We start from the raw sequence: 20,040 nt of genomic DNA, 5'->3' as shown, positions 1-20,040 counted from the left end.
TGGGAGGCCTAAGAACTAAATTTCCCAAATTTTGAAGATGTTGAAAGTTTAATTTTCACTAGGTTAGACTATAATAAATTTAGTTTAATCCTTTATCCAAGTGGATAAATCACAGTGGATAAATATCACTTGAATAAGGGTTAGACTATAATAAACTAAATTTATTATAGTCTAACCAAGTGAAAAATAAACTTTCAACATCTTTCTCTAAATTCAGAGTAATTTAATAAAAAGGTGGCACACCGTTTGGCAACTCCTATAGGTAGAGATGACCTTGCTAAAGCTTCTGCCTGGTATCTCCACTTGGGCCTGGCTCCCACTGAAGAGACCTCAAAGGTAGAAACTAGTCTGGGTAGTGGCCCTTCCCTTAATGCATAACATTATACATATCCGCAAGGAGGAGATGAGTTTTGCATTATGGGAGATACTGAGATAGGAGTGATGTTAGCTTCCTCCACCTTTGCAACGAATTTCCCGGTGTTGTACCACCTTACCCCAGTTCTGAAGATACTTTCAGGCACAAACTTTGTTTGCTCATACTTGGATAAAGGATTAAACTAAATTTATTACAAATTTTGGGAAGTTTAACACAACCATATTTATTAATATTAAGCTGGTTTTTTTTTTTAAGTTTGCTGCTGATTCTAAAAAAGAATCTTTTAAGTATGTATTTGCTATGATGAAGTATAATAGTTTTATTCCATTCTGATCCTGTGCAAGGAATCCAAAGCATGGTCAGCTAGACTTAACTGAACATAGTTGTGGCAGCAAATGTATTTTTTTGCATTCATCTAGGCAGATGTTAACCAGTTTCACCATAACATAAGTTTCAAGAACAAGGAAATTTGTAAATACCTAGAACAGACAGGGTAGGAAGTGGATACTTAGGAAAAACAAAGAGGTGAGGCCAACTTCAAATGAGGTTTAAAAGCAGTGCAGTGATTATATTTCTTTAAAGTTATGGTCATTTTGTCTGAAGTACTATAGATATAGGAAATAGTAATGGCATTACTGTATTTTGTATGCTGAGATGAATGTGAGGAGATGGAAGGGACAAATAATTTGTAGATCTATTTGTCACTGTAACCATTGGACAGGAAGATTTGACAAATAAAGGTGTGTTCAGCAGTAGGGAAGCCTGAGAAGAATAGAAGTTGAAGGCTCTGTTGACAAGGGTTTTGATAACATCACATGTTGAGAAGGTGGGGATGTTGGGAAAGTTTATCTACCTGTGTGGGTGGGTTTTCTTTAAATAAACTGAGAAAGAAAGGATGCCATTAGGCAGACATATGATTAGAGTATCTAAAAAAGACAGTCTATTGTTATTTTTTTTTTCCTACAGTAAAGTGGACTAGAGCCTCTGTGCGATATAGACGAAGCCCTTTGGTTGCAAAAACCTGGGTTTGATTCCATCCATGACATGAGATACCTTTATCTGGTCTCTTTCGACTAAAGGTGAGTTAGCTGGTCTCATATGGAGGTAGAGGGTTTTTTCATCCCTCAGAACAAGCAAACCAGCCCGTAAACATACATGGATCTACAGTCATAAAATACACACTTAATCCCTCATTAGGAGGGCTCAACCAGGCCTATGGGATGGTGGAGGTAAGGGGGGGGGGGGAACCCCACATAAATAAATAAATAAAGTGAACTCTGGGGTGATAGCAGTTAAGATGGAGGAAGAAAGAGCCTAAGTTGTCTGAGCAATGTGGCCAAATAGAGAACACATCATCAGTATATCTTAGCCAAATAGCAAGTTTAAGAATAACAGTATGAAGAGCATGTTTTCAAAATGCCTCATACAGAAATTGGCCAGGAGGGGAGTTCCCACAGAGGTACCTTCTATTTGTTTAAATAAGGTGTCCTTCCAAGAAGTAACCAATATGGGTCTCAAAATTAAAGATTAATAATGTTGGGGAAGGGGGCATTTTTCAGTAAATTTAAAGTGTCAGAAAAGGGGACATTTGTAAATAAGGAGGAAGTACCATCTAAGCTCACCATGACAATAGTTTAAAACTAAACTGTAAATTTTAGTATGAGTATGCATTATAACTTGAACAGAAGTTACAAGGCTGATTATTTCACATCAATTTCTTTAAATTGATGTGAAATAATGCAAAGCACACTTCCTTTTGGACATGTATATATACCACTGTCCATAATGGCAAGAGTTACTACCCAGACTGTTTTCAACCTTAATTAGGTTTCATCAGCTAGACTAGATCCAGAATAATATTAAGGTTAACTGTTCTGACAATGATAGATTGACCTAATCTGTGATCCTTTATCTGTTTGTCAGATTTGCAATGAAACTGCTGGATTAAGAAAATGGTAGTGAGCACTTGTCTTGCCTATTGTGAGCTGTTGACTACTAGTGAGATTTTTATTTTATTTTATTTAAAAAAAATAAAAAAGAAGCAAAATAACTACTCGTAGAAAGTTTTTTAACTTATGTATACTATGTTAAAGATACCAAGCAATTTTAAAAGCTAGGTTTTAATCCTTTTTTCCCAAGTAAGCACACCGACAAGTAAGTCAAGTTTGTGCCTGCACATAGTGTAAGTCTGAGGCAACTCGTAGTAAAGGTGGAGTAAGATCTGATCACTTTCCTTAGTACTTTCCCCTAATGCAAAGCACATCTCCTTGCGGAAATGTATGATGCTATGCATTAAAGGCAAGGGTCACTACCCAGACCAGTTTCGACCTTTATTGAAGTCTCATCAGTGGGAGCCAGACCATAAAAATGCCAAGGGTGAAGTAATGCAGAGCTTATAAATTTTACTTAAACAAGTTGCCACAAGGTGCTTTGAGCTTATTAAATAAAAATCTCCAAATGAGAGTAAGATGTAGAAATGATCTGGCTCCCACTGATGAGACCTCAATAAAGGTCTAAACCGATCTGGGTAGTGACCCTTGCCTTTAATGCACAGCATCATATATCTCCGCAAGGGGATGTGTTTTGCATTAGGGGAAAATACTAAGGAAAGTGATCGAAGCTTACTCCACCTTTACCACGAGTTGCCTCAGACTTGCACTATGTGCAGGCGCAAACTTGACTTACTTGTCGGTTTGCTTACTTGGGAAAAAGGATTAAAACCTAGCTTATAAAATTGCTTGGTATCTTTAACATGGTATACCCAAGTTAAAAAACTTTCTACATCTTACTCTCATCCAGAGAGTTTTATTTAATAAGGTTAAAGCACCTTGTGGCAACTTGTTTAGGTAAAATTTATAAGCTCTGCATTACTTCACCCTTGGCATTTTTATGGTCTGGCTCCCACTGATGAGACCTCAATAAAGGTTGGAACCGGTCTGGGTAGTGACCCTGGCCTTTAATGCATAGCATCATACATCTCCACAAGGGGATGTGCTTTTGCATTAGGGGAAAATACTAAGAAAAGTGATCGGATCTCACTCCACCTTTACTATGAGTTGCCTCAGACTTGCACTATGTGCAGGTGCAAACTTGACTTACTTGTCTGTTTGCTTACTTGGGAAAAAAAGATTAAAACCTAGCTTATAAAATTGCTTAGTATCTTTAAAATAACTACTCGTTTGGTACAGCTTCTTTTTGGATATTTGTCCTGAGATATTTGTATGTTTTAGTCTAATGCTGGTGGTTGACCTTAATGGACTTTGAATGTTATTGAGCCTTTGGCTCACTCATTCTGGGCTTCTGGCAGTGGGTTTATAAAGTTTACCTGCTCAGTATGGTTTTGGGATGTTTGTATTTTGCAGGGTCATGTTCACTGTAGTCTACTGCTTGGCAGATTAATGAGTTAGGGTGTATGGTAGCATTTACAAAGAATTTTGTAATCCTTTTGCATAGGAAAGTTTAATCTCAGGAATACTGGCTCAGTGAAACTGTATGTCTCTTAAGAACCATAGTGCATTGAATACTATTCATTAATATTTGTTTTGGATTATTTGTAATTTGCTAACATTTGAATCTGCTGTGTGACTCCATGCAGCTGAGCCATACATCAGGACTGGCCTGATCAGTATCTTCTATAGGAGCAGTTTAAGTTTTGAGCTTAGCCGGCTATAACAATTAAGTAAGAGGTATAGCTGTCCTATTTCCCTATATGCATTTGAGTCATGAAGCAAAGTCCTTTATCTAGTTGTAATCCCATGTATTTGGCTACTGGTTGCCATGGAATAAGAGTGGTAAATATAACCACTTTGTCCTCCGGGGACACTTGTCTTCTTATGAAGAGCACTGCAGTGATTGTCTGCATTAACACCAATTTGTCATTTTCTGAACCATTGTTTTAGTTCAAATACTGCATTTTTCAGTTGCTAATCTAGGTTGCAGGGAGTGAACCATTATTGCAGTATTGTCTGCATATAGCGCCAATGATACTAAGGTAAAATCAATGCAGAAATCATATATTTTCACATGCACATACTAAAATGGTATGTCACTATATTAGAATATTTGATGACTTTAAGTCATCAAATTTTAATCCAGCTCATGAATACATATATATCTATATTATATATGTATTGTGAGTACATCAATCAAAAATTTCTGTTGTATATTATATACTTGACAAGAAATTATATTCTTGTTTTGATCCTTCACCCAAGTTTAAGCGAACAACGGTTGCATCTGAAGTATCATATCAAATCAGCTTGTATACAGAAATTGTTGACTTCACATCAGTTGCCTCAGTATTCCATAATTCCATAATGCAAAGCACACTTTCTTTTAGACATGTATATTACTGTGCATTATGGGAAGGATCACTATCTAGATTGGTTTTGACCTTTATTGAGGCCTCCTCACTGGGAGCTAGGACTCGGGATGATACTAAGCTTAAATCAGTGTTAAATCAATACAGAAGGTAAATATTCTGGATTAGAGATACTTGAAGAAAGTTTTTTTCACTTAGTTACAAACTATATTATACTCGACAAGAAATTATATTCTTGCTTTAATCCTGTTTAAATCTTGTTTGTAAATGATATATCATATGGATTGACTGGGGATCTTCAGTTGTTTCCTGATGATGGAAAGTTGGGGAGAATTATAAGTAGCACTGCTAATGTTAATTCCCTTCAGGAAGAATAGTCTTTTGACTTGGACAGCGGAGTGGGGTTGTAGTTTTAGTATTAATAAGTGTAAGGTGTTGCATTGTGTAAGGCTGTGTACTATATTGATGGTGCCAAACTGCAGGAAGTGGATAAGATTTGAAAGTGATGGTTGACAGTACACTGAAGTTTATGAGGCATATTGCAAGTGTTGAAGACTGCACATCATAGTGCTGCTGTGATAAGAAGTACTCTAACAAGGGATAAGGAAGTAGTTGTACCACTATATTAAACACTGGTCAGACCAACTTGAACTATTGTGCTCAGATTTTGTCACCTGGTTTTCAGTGTGATGTGGAAACATTGGTGAGGGTCCAGAGATGAGTAACTAAGACAATATCAGGACTTTGGAATGCTGGTTATGGAGAGAGTTTGTTGGATAGGAGGAAAAGAGGTAATATAATAGAGACATTTAAGTTAATGAAATGACTTTATCAGATTAATCCAGATGGTATTATAAAAAGAGTAGAAGGTGAGAGGAGGAAAAACCAGAAGTCATACCTGAAAGTTATGTAAGAGTGTGGCGAAGAGGGGGCATAAAAAGTAGATTTTTTACATGGAGAATTGTTATTGAATGGAATGCATTACCAGAATGTGTTATTAATGCAAGGAGTGTTAAGGATTTTAAGCTTCAGTATGATAAATATGTTGTCAGTTGAATGAACCTCCCATGATGAGTCTGCCGACTCCATGGAGGATGCAATAGAAGTCATGTTTAACAAGTCTTGATCTCAGATTTGCATATCTTATGGTATGCTTCTCCACAAGAAATATAAAGCTAAGGATGGTATAACTGGAGATATAATATTACATCTAGGTACAAATCAGAAGCAAATACAAATTCAAACGATGGTTAATTAGTCTAACAATTATATGTACACAGCAATATTATATACATGCAGGCAGTGCTGTAACTAGCTTTTCATGGACCCTGTGCAATATTTTATTTTACATTCCCATTTTTTTGGGAAAAAAAAATGATAGAAATAGAAATTTTGTTTATAAATATAATAATATATGTTTATGAATCGGCCCTCATGGCAGCAAAATTTAAAATTTAAAAATGAAAATATAATACTGAATATTTTTTTATACCCCATTTCAGGGCTCCTTCATCCTGGGCCCTGCACCTGTCTAGTTATGATATAACTAGTTTTGACTATGACAATACTGCATGCAGCATTGTCATAGTCAAAATCATGATGCCAGTTATATTCTAGGCCTGCATGGTTGAAATATTTGATGAGGACCAAATATTATGTTATGCAAAATAAGTCTCCAATTTTTATTATACTGGGTGGGTGCACAACATTTCAGATATTTTCTTGAATTTATAGATGTAATAGCCAGTATAATGTGGCATATAACAGGTAGTATCATGTGGAATGCAAGACTAGACATAGCTAACATTTCCTAATCTTTTCAATATTGCTCTTTTTCTCAGACACCTCAAGAGCAGTAAATACTGTATATCTTTAGCCATTCCCACAAGGGAGGATGTAGTGGTGATTGGGTAGATGTAGAACCTTACAAAGAAAGATGAATGTTGCCTTTATTTCATGTCATCTTAATATCTTTGATATTTTATCTGGCATGTGTTGGAAATAAGGTGAGTTATGGTCCCTTCGTGGCATCAGATATCTTGTTTACTTTGATGCTTCCTAGGAATGGCTGTTATAGGATTTTTTTATATATTCTACATATACAAGGTACATCCAGAAAGTAAGATCCATTCAGAATTTACCCCAAATAAGATATGGGAGAGGGGTCAAGCATGCCTGGTAGCACAGAGTGACTCGCTAGCTAGCTAGCTATTGACCATTTTACTTTTGTCACATTATCATTTGCCGTTTTCTATGAATTTCTGAGTGCTGTGATAAAAAAATCCTGCCAGTTGCAAAGTTTGTGGTATGATAAGGCTTCTGTTGGGGAAAAACAACAGTGCTACTGAAATTCGTCGATGATAGCATAAGGTTTATGGACCTAACATAATGAGTGACAGTAAGAAGGGCACACAAAGTTGTTTGCAATGAAGAGCACAGTTGCTGGAAAGTATGCTGACAGACAATTTGGTGGAAAGAGTGAATATAAAAATTCATTAGAATCATTTCTTATGAAACTTTCTTTTAAATTCCCACAAGTTTCAGCCCAGTCATTCATGAAACTGTGACAGAAAAGCTGGGATTATAAGAAATTGTGTGCCAGAAGGGTCCCAAAAATATTGAGCAATGTGAATAAATAGCAACGAGTGAAATCAGTTCAAAAATTTTTGGAGCATTATGAAAATGAAGGAGATGAACTTTTTCTCATATCGTAACTGGTGATGAAACATGGATTTTGTTCACAAATGTTGAGTTAAAATAACAACCAGTGCAGTGGTGGCATTCATCATCTCTGAAAACAAAAAAATGGGAGCCACTGTTTTCAGATGTTGATGAATGACCACTATCTTCTGGGATCAAAAAGCGATCTCGCTCATTCATTTCTTCAATGAGGAATCACAATTAATGCTGATGCATAATGCGAAAGGCCGAAAAAATGCAGACGAGCAATTCAGAACAAAAGATGAGGAATGATGTTAAGATTGTGCTTTTGCATGACAACATGAGTTCATACTACAGCTCGAACTGTTCAGCAAATTCAGAAGTTTGTGTGGGAACGTTTCGCCACCCACCCTATAGCCTTGATGTTCTGCCCACTGACTACCTGTTGTTCTTGCATATGAAACAGTGGCTCCCATCTCAGTGCTCTGAAGAAGATGAGGAACTGAAGAACAGTGTAACTCAGTGGTTAAACTCACTGGTAGCAAACTTTTTTGATGCATGTATGAAGAAGCTAGTGTCATGAGACCAAAATTGCCTGGAAGTCAATGGCAACTATGTGGAAAAATAAAGTATATATGTAAGTATTTTAGCATAAAATAACTTCTCTACCAGGTTTTTTTTTTTTTTTTTTTTAATTCTTGACTGGAACTTACTTTCTGAATGTGCTTCGTATTTTTATATCTTCAGGTTTGTACCCATTTTGTGATAGGGATATATTGAGTAGCATAAGCTTCTACTTGTCACTTTAGATGCTGTATGTCCTGTCACATGGGGAATATGATAATGCCTCTTTTCCAATGCGTTGATGGTGGGATATAATATGGGGATATCTCCCTATATGTGCTAGTACTCTAAGTTTGTTCTTGTATGAAGCTTCGAGAAACCATCCAAACATGGAAGGGACCTATTATATTCTAATTCTGAAAGTGGATAAAACAATCATTGCTTAAGAAGTTTAAATTCTTCCATTTGTTTTTTAGGTTCTGGACAGATGTTCATCAGACTTTTATCCACTCATCTGAGAACAACAGGAATATCTTAAGAAACAGAACATGAAAAAAAAATAATAAATAAATTAACTATTAAAAAAAGTGCACTGCTTTGTTAATTACAGAATCATTTAATTAAGGTGAAAACAAGTTAGCAGTTTTATATCTGAGAATCTGGTCAAATACCACCCCACTCTTGCTGCCTTTCCACATTTTAGGTTTCTGATGATTTTTTCTTTCATGTATTTATTCATATGTGCTACTGAATACATTGATCTTGAATATTTTCTGCTACTTTTTCATTACTGCTTACCTCTGAAAGTAATTTCTCCATGCATCAGAATATCTTAATCATTTTTATGTTAACTTTTTCATCTGATTCCTTTTACAGTACTTCTTCCTCCTTTCTGAGCTTCTACAATGGTCTCAGAATATTTTGCTACTTTGCTGATATTCTTTCACTGACTTTTATTTAGTTAATTTTACTCACAACTTATCTTTCTTACATTTTTCTTTACCTGCTAAAAACTTTTGCTACAATTTCTTTTTTCAGGGCTGCCCTTTATTATCTTCAAACCACTACGAAGTTTTGATTATATATCTTGCAAACAATTTCACCACATGCTTCTCTGGCAGAATCATTCAATATTTTCTTCAGTTTGCCAATGAGATTTAAATGTTTTTGTTTTGTTTTCAAATTCACATTTTTTTCTTCAATAATATTTATATATTTCAGTCTATAGTTCATTTCTGAAAGCTGCTTAACTGTTATTTTTTTTTTAAAAAAAATTTCGTATACAGTAGACACTGCTTGTGATCACTTTGGGACAGTTGCTTTCGATAACAATAACCGGCTGATAACATTAAAGAAAGGATATAAAAAATAGCATCATTTATTTCAATTTATTGTTACGAACAACTTCTTAATAAGCAACAACATACAGTAGACACTTAAAAACTTATCCAGTGTTGTTTGTCGTGTCTTTGAATCTAGTAGTTCATGAATAAATTGCTCATACTCAAAATGCTTTTCGAAGTTTGTAGCTCTATGGTGCACACCGCAACAAAGTATTCATATGGCTACTTGCATCTGGGCATTGGTTGGGGGAGCTTCTAAAATTTGTTCTTCTATACTTGTATTAGGTTCACTTTCTTCTACAGGGTGTCCCAAAATTCACGCAAGAAGTAATTTTGATAGAAAACACAGGTTTTTAATTAAAAATTGTAATTTCTTATTGATTCATAAAGTATACAGTATAGGGTTATGCATGGAATAGCATATCGGGTAAATGGGCTCCACAGCTTTGCTGGCACATACGCACTCTTTTGTCGAAATTTTCCATGACCGTTTTGCATAAATGTGGCTGAATTTCGTTGATACAATGCTCAATTTCCTCCTTCAAGGCATGGGTGGTCATGGGCTTGTTGGCATAAACCTTAGACTTCAAAAAACCCCAAAGAAAAAAATCCAACGCCGTTAAGTCACATGATCTGGGCGGCCAATTCTGATCACCAAAATGGGAAATTACATGACCAGGAAATGACTCGTGCAGTAATTGAATTGTTTCTCAGGCTGTATGGCACCGTCTTGTTGAAACCACATGTCGTCCACATCCATATCTTGCAATTTAGGCACAAAACACTGGATTATCATGTCGCGATAGTGAGCACCATTAACTGTTATTGCCTTACCAGCCGCATTTTCGAAGAAGAATGGACTGATGATGCCTCCAGCCCAAAATCCACACCAAATAGTGACATGTTGTGGATGCATTTGTTTCTCAACAATCACTTGTGGATTTTCTGAACCCCAAATGTGACAAGATTAACGAAGCCGTCAAGATGAAAATGAGCCTCATCGCTGAAGATGATTTTGTTTCGAAAAATAAGCATCCACTTGTTGTTCCATAATCCATTTAACGAACTCTCTTCGCTGTGTGTGGACAGTAGGCTTCGGTTCTTGAGTCAATAAGTTTGCAAGCATAAAGATGCAAATCTTTCGTTAGAATACGCTGTAGAGAGCTTCTCGAAATGCCCAATTCAAGACCACGGTGCCGAATTGATGTTTCTGGATTCTCAGCAACACTCTCACGAACTGCTTCGATGTTTTCTGTTGAAAGACTTGTTGAAGGACAGCCAGAGTGTATAAGATCACTAATTGATCCAGTTTCCTTGAATTTTTTAATTAATCTTTTCAAAATATGGTTGGAATTACTATTCCGACCATATTTTGTATGAAAATTGCAAACTGTAGCTGCCAAATTTCATTATTTTTAAAATATTGCTCAACAATGAAAATGCGTTGTTCTTTTGTGTAGCACTCCATTTTTAATAACCCTGAACTGTCAGCTGTCACGCTGTCTTTTTTTTACTCATTGGCGACACTTTACTGCACAAATGGCACTAAATTTAAATCTTGCGTGAATTTTGGGACACCCTTTATTAGTTAAAGTTCTCATCAGAAGCAGCTTGACATATTTCTGATGCTGTCATTGTAGCGACCACCTCAACATTGTTATCAATATCCAACCAATTTTCAAATTCTTCTTTTGACATGTCGTCTGGGGTTTTATCAAAAATTTCATTTGTAAGATATTGAAATTCTTCAGAAGAAGGAGTGTCAGAGTTTGTCTTAAAAAATCCACTTTTTGGAAGCAGTAGTTTTCAATAGTCTTCTCTGAGACTTGCTTCCCTGACATTGCAACCAAATGCAATGCATTAAGAAGAGAAATCTTTTTTTTTGCAATTGCACTTGCAGCAGATTGGTCTTTTATATAATCAAGTTCAGTTATAATTCTGAACTTGATTATATAAAAGAACTTCCCTGCGATAATAAGCTTTAAAAACTAGCATGATGCCTTGGTCATATGGATGAATTAGCGATGTAATGTTCGAAGACAAGAAAATTACTTTGATGTTCTTTAACAATAAATTGTTTGTATGCAGTGCAGTTGCCTACTAACAAGACAATTTTTTACTTTAAGATCCCACTTACTAACAAATTGTTGAAAATGTCATTAATCATCCAAGCATTTGCACTAAAACAGTAGCCAACAGGCAAACATTTGCAGCCTTTAAAACACCGAGGATTTTTAATTTTTCCAATCACTAGGAGTGTTCATTTCTCAACTTTCATATTAGCACAACAAAAAACTGTCACTCGTTCTTTTGAAGATTTAAATCCTTTAGTATTTTCATTTTTAAACAAATAAGTATGCTTAGACACTGCACGAAAAATAGAGTTCTGTTTCATCTCATTGTAAATATCCTCGGGAGAAATATTCAGCAATAATTTTTGGCCACTGTCTTAATCCACACATCAGCTGATAAAAATTCAGCACTTTTTTTCTTTGCCATGAATAGGCTTGTACACAATATTCTCTTGCGTTTTTTACTGTTAAAACATCCATCAGTTGCAGTGAAATTTTATTTGTTCATTGTTTATGCACGTCCTGCTTTTTGACGCATCAAAAGTCCATTAATCGAAGCATTCTTTTCACGAACATTACTAAACCAAATTTTTAATGCTGATTCAACTTGAATATCCTTACCAAATCAGGCTCTCTTCTGATCCATGTTCTCATTTGTAAGAGCTGAAGTTTCAATGTTTGATCTTCTTTAAGTTACACAAGAGTGGTTGTGAATTTTTAAATGTACAGCTGCACTACGTTGAATCATTTTGGGAAATTTATCATAGTACTCCAAAATTCTTTGCTTTTCTTGAAAAGATAAATCCTTACTTTTTTAATTTGCTTCTGCCATAATGCTAAGGGCTGTTTTAACGAGCACTTAAAGTCAAATTCACTTACTGAAAGAAAGCATGAAAATAAACTCGAAAAATTACAATTAGATTGTATTTATACTCCCTCCCCCTGCATTTGCTTGGAAGATTTAAGTTTTACAGATTACGATTATCCACCTGCAATTGCCTGGAAGATTTAAGTTTTGCAGAAGATTAAGATTATCCACCTGTATTTGCTTGGAAGATATAAGATTTACGGAAGAATAAGATTCAAGGATTTAAACAAAAAAGTCAGGTTTCAACACATGTTCTTTATCAAATTTCTCCTGATTAACTCTTATTTTTTAGAATTCTGAGATGCTAAAGGCTAAACATTTAAGGATTTTGATAACAATAACCAGAACTTTGATTATAATAGACGGATTTTTTTAAAATTCATTTTAAATGGTGTTTGGGATCAACTGATTTTGATAACAATAGCCAATTGATAATATTATCTGCGATCACAATAAGCAGATTCTACTGTATTTTTCTTTTCATACATGATTTTAGTTCAAAATATCTCACCTTCCTCAATATTAGAGACTCAGTGGTTTACTAAAACCAAGTAACTTGGATACAGGTTTAATTAATCAGTTTACGGTCAGACTAATATTAGATTGTGACCCTCAAGTTTACTCACTAAGGCTTTTCTTACAGAGATCAAGGGGTATCAAAATTATTAGAGACGGTTCACTAAGTGCTTGGTGGAATTGCACTGTGATTACACTGATTCAAATTAAAAATCTTTTCTTTTCTTTTTTTTTTTTGTCACAAATTAATTTAAGTGATTCAAATATATTTTGAGGTGTGCTGAATCCAAACCTGAAATCCAAAGAATTCCATCATGAAGCTGCAAAAGCTACATCACAGCCACAAAAAATAAAATTCTGTTTCAGGAAAACAAAAGCAATTCCTAATAAAAGTGCCTTATTGAAAAAAAAGTAATAAAGTAAGTGCCTTATAGAAAAAAGGAATAATAATAATAATAACATTATTATGCTAAGATGCCATGGAGTCAGACTTATCTATGAGGTCCCTTTTGTCATTCGCACAGTTCATCATACCATGACTGAAACACATTCAAATTGTCTGCAGAGATCACACTCTCAGGTAATGCATTCTAATCATTCCCAACTCTCCATGCAAAAAAAGCCTGCTTCTCATTCCCTTGCTCACACCCTCCTTATACAGCTTCCAGGGATAACCTTTTGTTCTCCCCCAATCTTCCACCATTTTATGAAAAACCTCTTCAACATTAATCCTAGAACAATCCCTTACTAACTTGTACATCTCTATCACATCACCCCCACCTCTTCCTCCTATCCACTAGACTCTGCAACTATTTTGGTCAAATGCCTCTGGACCCTCTCCAACATTTCTTCATCCTTTTGAAAACCAGATGACCAAATCTCTGCACAGTAGTCCATATGTGGCCTAATCAAGGCCTTATACAATGGAACCAGAATCTCCTTACTTCTACAAGTCAGTGTCGTCCCCCCCCTGCATTATTGCCAGAAGTTGTGTTGTCCTCACAATTTTGGCAATATTTCCTCTAAATTTCAGATCCTTATCCACCTGATCTACCAAAGATCTCTTATTGCCTCCACCTCCAACAATATATACCCATCAAGAGTAAATTCTACATCATCTTTTTGCAAATTTTAAAACCTTACATTTTGCAACATTGAACTAGCATCCCCACTCCCTTGCCCATTTACTCAGTCATTTTAGACAGATCTAATTTTAGGTAACAGAATAACAAATTAAGGCTCATTTTGAAAAATCCCATGGTAGAAAGTCATGGAACAATCACTTACAACTATATATTCTATAAACATTATAAAGATATTGGAAGTAATGAAAAAAAAAAGATATGCTAATATTACCTGTAGCATCATTGTTTTGAATAGTTGCCGATGAATTTGTCACAGGCATCAATGCCTGACGGACTGCTACTTCCCAGTTACGTGCAACATCAGCCTCTTCCCAAACATAATAATCCACATTAGCTGTTCGAAGTTCAAAACAGTGAATATGACGAGTTGGATCAGGACTTAAGGCTTGTTTTGCGGTCTCCACTGCTAAGATTTCTGAAAGTGGTATTTCCTAATAAAAAAATTGCAAAAAAATGAATTAAAAAACAAATTCTGTTAAAGAATAATTTAAAAAAAAAAGTGTACTGCTATAATTACAGCAGCATAATGTCATCACATATATTACAGGTGTCGATGTCTCTCTTTCTCATATTAACTGTCCAGTGCAGAATGTACTGTCTATTAAGAGCGTTATGTGCACAAGGAGCTACTCAAAAGTCATGGGAAGACTTCAGTAAGAATACTGATGATAAATATCAGGAAAGAGGCAAAATATTCTGGAGGCAATTATTGAAAGACTTAGAAATGAAACGAAGGGTACTGTAAAAGGAATCAAAGACGATAAAAATGATGTGAAAACTGAAAATAAGGATATTCTGTCTGGAGAAATCACTTTGAAAAACTTAAACAAAACAAGCGGTGACAGAAAAGTGGTAGAAAATAGTGAAAGGAATGGAAACAGGAGTACATATCACTACTTAATAACAGTAAGTGGTGATATGTATACAGGAAACAGGAGTACATATCACCACTTAAGCTATCAAAAGCCTGAAATGTGGAAAGGCAGCTGGAGTAGATGATGTTCCACTAGAAATACTCAAATGTGGAGGTATATAAGTTTTGTAGTCGTTACATTGCATAAATTAAAGATACCAAAAAATCAATATACTTAGTTTAATCTAAGCAAGCATACTTGAGACATCATAAGAATATAACAATGATCTGTACTTAAGTTTCATAGATCTAGAAAAGGCATAAGACAAGTTGTCAAAAGAAAAGCCTTTCAAAACACTACAATTATATGGGACAAATGGAACATTATACAGAGCAATACAAAGTCTATATTTAAGTTGTAAGTCAGCAGTTCAAACTGAAGAAAATACAGGAAGATATTCTGATGTAAAATTTATATTTCCTGAATATTTCCTATGTCATTTATGTACAAATGAAATAGTAGTGGTCCGCACTGAACCTTCCAGCACACCACTATACCTGTCTTTTTTACCTGTTTTTACCTCGATTCTGTCACTCCATATACCACTTTCTGATATCTGTCCAGTAGATACCCTCTAATCCACATAACCAGTGTCATATCCATCCGCATTTGTTCTAATTTGCATAACAGAGTTACATGTGGTATTCTGTCAAATGCCTTTGCAAAATCAAGCCAAATCATCATGTAGCCATTTCATTTATCCAATTTTACTGTTACTGCATTATAAAAATATAGTAAATTACTAAGGCATGACCGACCCCTTCACAAAGCCATGTTGCACCTCTGAGTATCATATTCTTATCCCATTCATGAATTATCTTTTTGACCAATTTTTCTAGTAATTTTACCACCAATGCCTGAGATACTGATTGCTTTATAATTTGCTACTGCAGTCTTAGAACCACCCTTATGCAAGGGAGTATAACATCATCTACATAAAGTAAACGAGCTGGGTCATTTCCGATAGGGTCCATCCTTTTTGAATTGTCTTGAGTCTTTTTAGTGAATTTCAATTCAACTGAGAGGGTTACTGGCCTCCTGCAGTCTAGCTTGATGGTGGGATTGCCACCTTAAGGTCATCAAGCTTACCTTGGTTAGTGGTTATTAAATGAAAATGAAATTCCCCTTAGCCCTTGACTACTCTAAGAGCTTCAGGAGAGAATGGAGGAACCCCTCCAGAGTTAGAAGAGGTTAGGATAGTAAAGATTATAGTATTGTTCCTCTTTTATAGTTGTTAGTAGAGGAGATGGAAAAGAGATCAAGACGAAAAACAAGACAGGAAAGAAGTATGGCTAAAAGAGTGAAGCAGGCCATACTTATTATTACAGGCAACTCCAAGGAGTCCTTAGACTCATCGAGGGAGACCCTAAACATCATGTCAAGAACAACTATACAACATCCACACAGTATCTATCATACTTTGCCTTGAACTCATTCACAGTCATGGCACCCCATAACAGACTCTGGCAGCCTATTCCACTCATTCTCCACTCTCCAAGTAAAAAACCTAGTTCTAACACCCTTGCCCAGTTTCCATGGATGGCCCCTAGTCCTCCCACCACCAGTCCTGTTCTGAAAAATATCACTGAATTAATCTTATAGAAACCTTTCAGTAATTTAAATGTCTCAATCATATCAGCCCTTTTCCGCCTATCAACCAATTTCTGCAAACCACAAATCTTCAACCTGTTCTCATAAAGTTCATTCCATAGAACTGCTATCATCTTGGTCACTTGCCTCTTGATCCTCTCCACCTCCTCCCCATCAAGAAACCCTGGCACCCAAATCTGGGCACAGTAGTCAAGATGGGGTCTTATCAAGGCTTGATACAGAGGAACAACAACTTGCTTGTCTCTGCTCGTCAAAGTATTCTTCAGTAACTAAGTGATTTGATGAGCTGATTTAGCCACTTTTGCAATGTGCCCCCTAAACTTCAACTCCCTATCCACCAACACTCCCAAATCCCTGGTCTCGTCAATCTCCTGGAGTACAGTTCCACTAATGTGGTATACTGCTGTTAATCTTTGCACCCCAAAATGCATAACCTTACACTTTGCCACATTAAATTGACAACCATTCTCCTTAGTCCAGTCCTCCAATCTATCCAAATCATCCTGCACAATTTTGACATCATGTGCATTCACTATTGCTCTACCCAACTTTGCATTATCAGCAAACAAATGAATAGTTCCTCTCAGATCCTTTCCTATATCGTTAATGAACAAATTAAAAAGTAGTGGTCCAAGAACAGAACCCCGTGACACACCACTAGTCACAGGCCGTCTTTTGGACTCTACTCCCGAATAAACTACTATCTGATATCACTCCATCAACCACCCTCCTATCCATCTCACCAACCTTATATCCATCCCCATAAGCTGCAGTTTACTGATTAGAATTCCATGTGGTATCCCGTCAATGGTCTTAGCAAGGTCCAGCAGTATCACTGTAAACCCATTACCCTTATCCAGTTCAGCCATCACTGTGTTATAAAACGTGAGCAAGTTACTGAGGCATGATCTACCCTTCAGAAAACCATGCTGTCCCCCATACAGTATCCCATATTCATCTATCCATTCCTGTATTTTTCTCTTGACTACTTTCTCGAAAACCTTGATAACGACTTCTGATCTGTCGGTAATTTGCCACAGCAGTCTTGGAACCTCCTTTATGCAGTGGAACTATTTTCCCCTCTTTCCACTCCCCCTCGGGACTAACCCAGACCCGAGACTCAAATTAAACAAAAAGGTCAAGGGCGCTGACAATTCTTTAGCTGCTTCATGTAAGACCCAAGCTGGTATACCATCCAATCCCACAGATGAATTCACAATAAGGTTTTGTAATATACTATTCACCTCCATTTCGTTCGCCTCAATTCCTGTATAAGCTATTGGTTCCTTCATTCCTGTAATATCACCACCTGGATGATATACTCTTGCAAAGTGCTCGCTCAGCAATTCCACTATATCAACTGATTCAGTTACCTCCCTACCATCAGCGTTCCTTAAAATCATTCTGCCATATACATTTTTTTTTTACTAGCAGCATATCGAAAAAACTGTTTGGGATTCTCTTTAGCTTGCGTGGCTAATTTCCTTTCATAATCCGCTTTTGCTTTTCTTACCACACTCGTTACCCTTCTGGCCTGTGCTTTATACTGTTAGTGTGCCTGCAAGTCACCTTTCTCCTTAAATTCCATCCACAGTTGTTTCTTTTTTTTTTTGCAGCTCAAGCTTAATGATGTTATTCATCCATTTAACCCCTACTTAATTTACTATCTGGACTCCAGGTATACAGTCAGCCATTACCTCCTTCAAACGCTCCTTTACCGCTTCCTTGCATGTAAAACTGCAAGGCTGGAGGTTGATAGTGCATGCCATGGCACTGATCCAAGCAATCTCCTAAGCATGTCATACTTACCAGCCCAGTAATTCCACATGAAGAATTCCCCAGTAATTCTTAATTGAAAATTCCCCTGCATTTAGCCACCTCCCAGGTCAAGACCTTATGATCACTCTCACCAATTGGTGGCAATGTGGTCATATTGAATAAGTGAAATTCTCAGATGCAATTACTAAATCAAGCACTCTCGAGCCCCCTAGTATATTCCATTACATGCTCTCCCAGGTAGTTATCCCTTAATAACTGCATAAAATCCAATTCCTTCCTCCCATGTGTCCTCTCCTCCTTCCAATCAATGTTACCATAGTTGAACTTAGCTCAGGTACCCCGGGTGTGCCAGGCCCATACTTGCAATTGCAAGCCCCTGGGGTAAATTATAATATTATAATTTAAATAATATTATACAACAATATAGCCTAGAAATGTCAATGGAGAAAATTAAAGTCATGGCTTTTTATGGAAATAACACTGTCAGAAGCAAAATAGTAATAAATAATAAAATAATTGAACAAGTTAATAATTTCAAATACCTAGGCTGAACTATCTTATATAAATGAAATAGATATTGATTTTAAGATGACAAATTTTATAAAAATCACTGGAGTAATTAAACAGAACCTTTAAACCTAATTACATACAGAAACACACAAGACTTAGAGTCTAAAACAATAGCCAAACCTACACATTATATGAAAGTGAGACCTGAACCATTAGAGAAAGGGATATATGAAGAATTCAGGCAACAGAAATGAAATTCCTTAGGAAAATAGAAAAACTTACTCTATTAGATAAAAAAAGAAATAACAAAATAATTAAAAATCTTAGAATCAATCCCAATAACGGACTCAATGATTAAATATAGGAAAAACTGGCTAGAACAGATAGCAAGAATGTAAAGAGAAAGATTACCAAAAAAGATTTTTAACATATAATCCTAGAGGAACAAGGAATAGGGGATGACCAAGAAGAAGATGGACTCAGTCCAGAACAGGCCACTTGGCCTAGAACCTGAATAGGAAGACAATGATGACCACATCAAGTAAACAGCTGAGATCAACATCTCCAATTTTGATATCAGGTTTAATGTCATTTTTCTTATCCAATAAACTGAATGATGAATAACAATGGAGATAAAGTGCATATTTTTTCTCACACTTGATTTAACACCAAACATCTTTCTGTAGCTCTTTCATTTCTAACTGCTGACACAATGCAAATATTAATAACCCTAATCATTATATTATATTATTATATAATTGGGCTTTGGGCATGGGCGTTTATAATTCACTGTGAAAATACCAGTGATGGACAGTAGATGGCATTGATGTGGATGATGATGATAGTTGCAGTTCGTTGTAGTTGGCGGAGACAAAGAGTTTTGTCTCCGCCAATTGGAATACTATGCCTACATGCATAGTATTCCAATTTTAAAAGCATACATTCCGCCCACTACATACTGTAGAAAAAAAATTTTAAGTTAAATTCAAAGGACTCACCTGCCTATATTGTTACACCACATACATACACTATACATATAAACATAAAATAAACAATCGACTACACAAACAATTAACTATAACACACTTAGATTAATTAATAAAATCTCACACAATGCAAAATTTTAAAGAAAACAGCTTATTTTAAAAGCAGCAAAAATAAACATGACTGGTCACAAATAATGCTGATGGCATGGCACTGCATCTTATACAATACTCCAAATATTTACTTAAATATCTAAATGTAAACCAAACCAACACAATTTATAAAGCAACATTGCTATTTTTTAACACAAATATGCTTATCTTTCAGAGTACTTTTGACGACAATCTTTCTCAGTATGACACCTAGTGGCAACTCT

General features: G+C 35.8%; 1 protein-coding gene across 1 annotated transcript in view; it reads right to left on the bottom strand.

Annotated features, from left to right (window-relative positions):
• LOC150102169 (serine/threonine-protein kinase D1-like) overlaps positions 1 to 20,040 on the bottom strand; it is a 250,179-nt gene that overhangs the window by 108,225 nt on the left and 121,914 nt on the right. Inside the window, exon 11 of the mRNA XM_090399630.1 lies at positions 14,078 to 14,297. Within this exon, the coding sequence (XP_090255756.1) occupies positions 14,078 to 14,297 (220 nt within the window). The remainder of the gene's footprint in view (positions 1 to 14,077; positions 14,298 to 20,040) is intronic.

This window comes from Typopeltis vanoorti, chromosome 10, assembly GCF_054136105.1.
Source record: "Typopeltis vanoorti isolate ZY-2024b chromosome 10, IOZ_Tvanoo_1.0, whole genome shotgun sequence".
NCBI classification, from domain to species: domain Eukaryota; kingdom Metazoa; phylum Arthropoda; class Arachnida; order Uropygi; family Thelyphonidae; genus Typopeltis; species Typopeltis vanoorti.
The sequence above is the reverse complement of the archived record's forward strand: the minus strand, read 5'-3'. Positions and strand labels throughout refer to the sequence as shown.